This window comes from Camelina sativa, chromosome 1 (genome assembly GCF_000633955.1).
Source record: "Camelina sativa cultivar DH55 chromosome 1, Cs, whole genome shotgun sequence".
In the NCBI taxonomy this organism is placed as follows: domain Eukaryota; kingdom Viridiplantae; phylum Streptophyta; class Magnoliopsida; order Brassicales; family Brassicaceae; genus Camelina; species Camelina sativa.
The window spans coordinates 2,254,927-2,259,753 of record NC_025685.1 but is presented as its reverse complement, the minus strand read 5'-3'; the positions used below and the strand labels follow the sequence as shown (position 1 = coordinate 2,259,753).

Here is a 4,827-nt window from a genome sequence, read left to right as displayed (position 1 = left end):
TGTTACTCGAGGGTGATAGAAAAGAACGTCTAATGGTGCAGCGGTATCTCCCCAACCTGGACTGGAGCAGTGCAGAGAACATCGAACCACTCAATTCCGTGCTAGAGAATTGTAAGCTCCCATATATTGAAGATGATTTGACATGGTTAACCGTAGGATGTGCTTCTCGTACTGAGATAGAAAACCATACGCAACGACTCGAGGGATGCTTAGTTGAGTACTTAACACAGAGAAGCAAGCTTATGGGAGTCTCATTAGCTACCAAAGAAACAGGAGTGATGCTCGAAAGAAACACTAGACTCGAACTCCATAACTCAAGCCGCTACCATATCATCCCTAGATGGATTGGTATCTTCCAGAGGATCTTCAACTGGCGGATAATGGGTTTGTCTGATTCATCGTCTTCCTCAGCTTACGTACTGAAGTCTGATCTCACCATGTCAACTTCAAGCTACGCAGATAAATTCTTGTCTGAAGATGCATCATACCAATCTTCTCCTCCAAATATTCCATTGCTTCATGAAATGATTCAAATCAGTTGCAGCCCCTTCAAGTCGTCTCCTCCATATGATCACAAAGGCCAGAGAGTTGTCGAATCGGTTCAGACAGAAACTCTTATTGATGATGATAGAGACATAGACGAGTCGATGTTGGAGAAGAGCAGAGAAGCTTGTAGAAGGATTGATATGATGATAACCGAGGATGATGAGTTAGCTGATGAAACCGAGAGATCATGGAGAAGTAAAGGTAAAGAAGCTGAGAAGAAGACGATAAAGGAGAGAGAGAGTGAGAGACTAGATGAATTGTTGGAGAAATGTAACTTAGTACAGAATAGCATAGCCGAGAAGCTCTGTATTTACTTCTGATTTGTTTCATTCAACCCTTTGTTTAGTGATTGTTGTTGCATGTCAGTTTTTGTCAAATACGTGTCATCATCAGTTCGCAGCCTTAGTTCCCCTACGCACCGTCGGGCGTGAACTAAACGCGTATTATATTATAGCCCGAGGCACTTCGTAGTTCTTATGAATAGAAGAAATAAAGCACGCCTAGAACGAGCGCGTGAAAAAAAAAATTCTTAGGCGCTATTTATAATTAATTACATTACTAAATTTGTAACAACTGTCTAAACCTAAACCCCATAGATACGCTCCCTCTGGATCCAACATCTCGGAGGTACTCTTCACTATTCTGCCATGTTTCATCAACTCTGTCGCAGCTCAGTCCATCTCTTCACATCTTCACAGTTCAAGGCGACAACATGGTGAGTTTCTCCTTGCCACAACAGGGGAATACACAAAAGTCTTCTTCTTCTTTTTCTCCTGTGGACAGTAATCTTATTAATTAGCCCAAAAAGGCCAGCATTTACCCTACCAATTTTGATCGACGGCGACACTGCTTTAGAATTAGAAGAGTCATATATGAAGGAATTGCGATAGAGAGTCTCATGTCTTTGTAAACAGTATTTCTTGTTTCTTTCTGTTGTTTTCCTTTTAATCTAAGGCAATTAGTTGATGATTTCTTGTAAATCATTGGCGGGCTTTTTCAATAATGTTTTTCATTCTTTAATTTGGAAAAAACAAAAAAACAAAAACATGAAAAACTTGTCTGTGTCGTCAAGAGCTTATTCTCAGCAACAAGCAACGTTTTAGAGCAAATAGCGTAGTAAACACGTCATTTACTCTTGGTAAGAGAAGCTCATATACCAAACAGAGAGAGAGAGAAAGCATTACTTTCTTTAAACATCTGCTATATAGAAGGAATCTGTGACAATACAGTACAGAATCAAACAAAGGGGCAAATAGGAATTTGAATCATTCATTAGACAGCTTTTTAATCTGTACAATGATAATTGTGATATCATCTGTCCTATTCTCGTGTTCCAACCACAATTTGTACGATTCTGCTGCAGCTGCAGCACATCCATCGCGCGGATCAGCGTATCTCCCCACCTGCAAAACATCATTCCCAACCACATTCAGACCACAACACAACTAAAACATGATTCTACATAAAACATATTTTGAGGTCTCCAAAAGGGTTTACCATATCAACAACAGCTTGGCTTGGAAGAAACTCGAAAATCCCATCGCTTGCAACAACGAAAAACAAATGGTTAGGCGAAAGATGAACCATAGACACTTCTGGTTCCGCAGTAACTCCAATGCTCTCAGCTGTGAAATCTCCAACACTCCTTGTGAATGCGGTTCCCGGATACATCCCGTTTTGTACCCAAAGTCTCGGCGGATCCCCTCCTTCGCTCTCTTCGTTTGCCCATGTTTGTATATTCGGATCTTTCAATCCTTCCACTTGATCCACACTCAGTACTCTAGCCCCACACGCTTTCACCCTCTCGCATTCATCTTTCCTAAAAGGCGTCTGATCATAAGACAAATCCTCTGCTAAAATCCTGTTCCTGTCTTTAACAGCGAGAACCGCCCTCGAATCCCCTACATTGGCAACATAAATCTTATCCCCAACAACAAGAACCGTAATGGCAGTAGTACCACTCATCGAATCATCGATTTCACTATCGTGTAACTCCTCATTCACCCTCAAAAACGCAGACTTGTAAGCTTTCTCCGGATCCTCAAGCAGAGTTGGGTCTTCAGACAACATTTCAACAACCCTCTCCTTGACGAAATTGGAACACTGCGTACCGAACACGCCGTGACCATCAAACACACCGAAGAAATGAACATTTGGGTTACCGTGAAGCTCGGTTTTGATGCAGTAAGTGTCTTGGTTCTCCTTGTCAGGTGAATCAGGGTAATATCCTCGCTGAGATAACACAGAGTAAACCATGTCGAAATTAGGAGAAGGAACGTGAATAGATCCAAGAGGTTTCTGATCTTTCCCTTTGACAACACCATTGGCTCCAACAGGTCCACGAGAGTCTCCATCTGATGATGACGATGGGTACCGGCTACAACATTTGCATTGAACACAACCCATAACGCACAAGAACACCAAAAAAAAAAACAGAATTCAAAAAAAAAATCGCAACTTTTTTTTTATCTTTGTAGCTCGGAGGGGTTAGAACAAGAAATCTCCAGGAAAAGAAAAATCGTGGGATACAACAATGGCGTAGAGAAAAGTGTAGGGTTTTGCAGATGTCATCGTGTTAAACGCGGCAAGGAAAGAAGCAAAAGGGGAAAGAAGAGATTCATACCCAAAGTTAGAATCTTTGGAGAAAACAGAGGAATGAGGAAGAGGGGAAAAGTTGGTAACTTTATCTTGTTGAGGATGGTTTTGTGTGTTCGAATTCTTCTTTCTTTCTTTATTTCTTACACCTTCGTGGTCTTCCTCAAACCTCCCTCAAAAGGGTTATTTCGTCAACAACCCTTTTAAGAGAAAGCGTCAAAAAAAATTCGAGAGAAACCCTAAAAAAGTGCAGAAGCAGAGACGAATTTTGTTCGAAAAGAAACAAAGATGAAGATGATGAAGAAGATAGATAGAGAGAGAGAGAGACAGAGATGAATGTGGTGGTTTTGGTGGATCCGACGGATGATGGAGTACACGGGTGGGTTTGGCCTCTCTCTCTTTCTGCCACAGCCGCGCACGAATTCCCAAATCAAACCAGAAAACTCTTTTTTTGACAAAATCGATGAATATTATTTTCTCTTTTTTTTTCTTTTTTGCCCAAGAGAGACGATTATTCAACTTTTCTCGTTTGTTTTACCCCCGTAACGGGTCGGGTTTCTCGACCCGATCAGTAATAAACCTAACGGGCCTGGCGTCTTATTGGGCCCTAACTAGCTATGTCTCTGTTCGGCACATTTCTTCTTGGGATTTTTTGTTTTTTTCGTACATAAATGAGCAAATTGTTTTAAAATTGATTTATCAATTCTCAACTAATAAAACTATAACATCTCTCTAATAACATGGTGAGTCCAAAAAATTCACAGTTATAAACTTTGACCAACTTATACATTGAAGTAGAAAAATAAATCTTGTAGCAGAAAGATTCGATTTGCGATTTATATTTTGTCTTATCTGCAAATGTCTATTCTTGGTGAAAGAATAAGTTCCAACTCAAATTTTTCTATTTGTCGCAATGACGAGTCTTACGTATACAACTGGCGTTACCAAACATCGTATCTTTGTCGTTTTTGGAAAAGCCAACTCACATTATCAGTAATTGATGCACTTTTTGTAATCGAAAGATCTTCTCTGGTCCATAAATTTATAATTTAATTCTTGCACACTTATTCTTCTTAATAGCTCTTCACATAACAATTATTTTTTGTTATGTAAGTAATGTCCAAAATCATTGCTTACATTGCAGTAGACCAGTTCAGTGTCGGTTTAATCGGTTATTAACCAATTGTATACTAAATTATGGATATATGCAGAGCCAACTAGCTTAGCTGCTCACCACTAAGATGTCCGATTCAGACAACATTCAACTCTCTAGTTTGAATTGCATAAGAATATTTGTTGTTTTGTGTACATGAAAAACATGCAAGATATTTTAGGCAAAAGTTCGTTATTCTATTTTGGTACCATTTTTTTTTTTTTCACAAAATTTTCAGCCGGCGCATTGAACTAAAAAAGAAATGACAGCAAAGCAAATAGATCAGCACAATATTGTCCTAAAAAAAAAACATATACCAGTTTGCTAAGAATCTAAGGAAGAAGAAACAAAATCTAAAAATTATCTCCGGTTTCATTGGGACAAAAACAGACTTGTCTTGTTCCTATTTCATAGGAAATTGGGATTCTTTTGAGACAAAGATTGTGTGGGAAACAGTCCGAAGTTCAATCTCTTCCCTACATTTCGACTGCTAATAAAACAAGCCTCTCCCCAAATCCTTTATTCTAGCCCCC

At 39.4% G+C, this 4,827-nt stretch overlaps 2 protein-coding genes across 5 annotated transcripts in view; one reads left to right on the top strand and one right to left on the bottom strand.

Annotated features, from left to right (window-relative positions):
* The window catches only part of LOC104721406 (SAC3 family protein B-like), a 9,796-nt gene extending 8,873 nt beyond the window's left edge, over nucleotides 1-923 (top strand). For 2 of the 4 annotated variants that reach the window (XM_010439486.2, XM_019244702.1), the window contains exon 21: nucleotides 13-923. In XM_010439486.2, coding sequence (XP_010437788.1) covers nucleotides 13-866 — 854 coding nt within the window. In that variant the 3' untranslated portion in view covers nucleotides 867-923. The remainder of the gene's footprint in view (nucleotides 1-12) is intronic. The other 2 variants (XM_010439412.2, XM_019244704.1) reach the window with 2 other exon arrangements.
* LOC104721323 (probable protein phosphatase 2C 35) lies at nucleotides 1,659-3,646 on the bottom strand. Its single transcript, XM_010439312.2, has 2 exons — nucleotides 2,044-3,646; nucleotides 1,659-1,949 (listed from the first exon to the last, which is right to left on the bottom strand). The coding sequence occupies exons 1-2, from the start codon at nucleotides 2,950-2,952 to the stop codon at nucleotides 1,812-1,814; spliced, it is 1,047 nt and encodes a 348-aa protein (XP_010437614.1). The 5' UTR covers nucleotides 2,953-3,646; the 3' UTR covers nucleotides 1,659-1,811.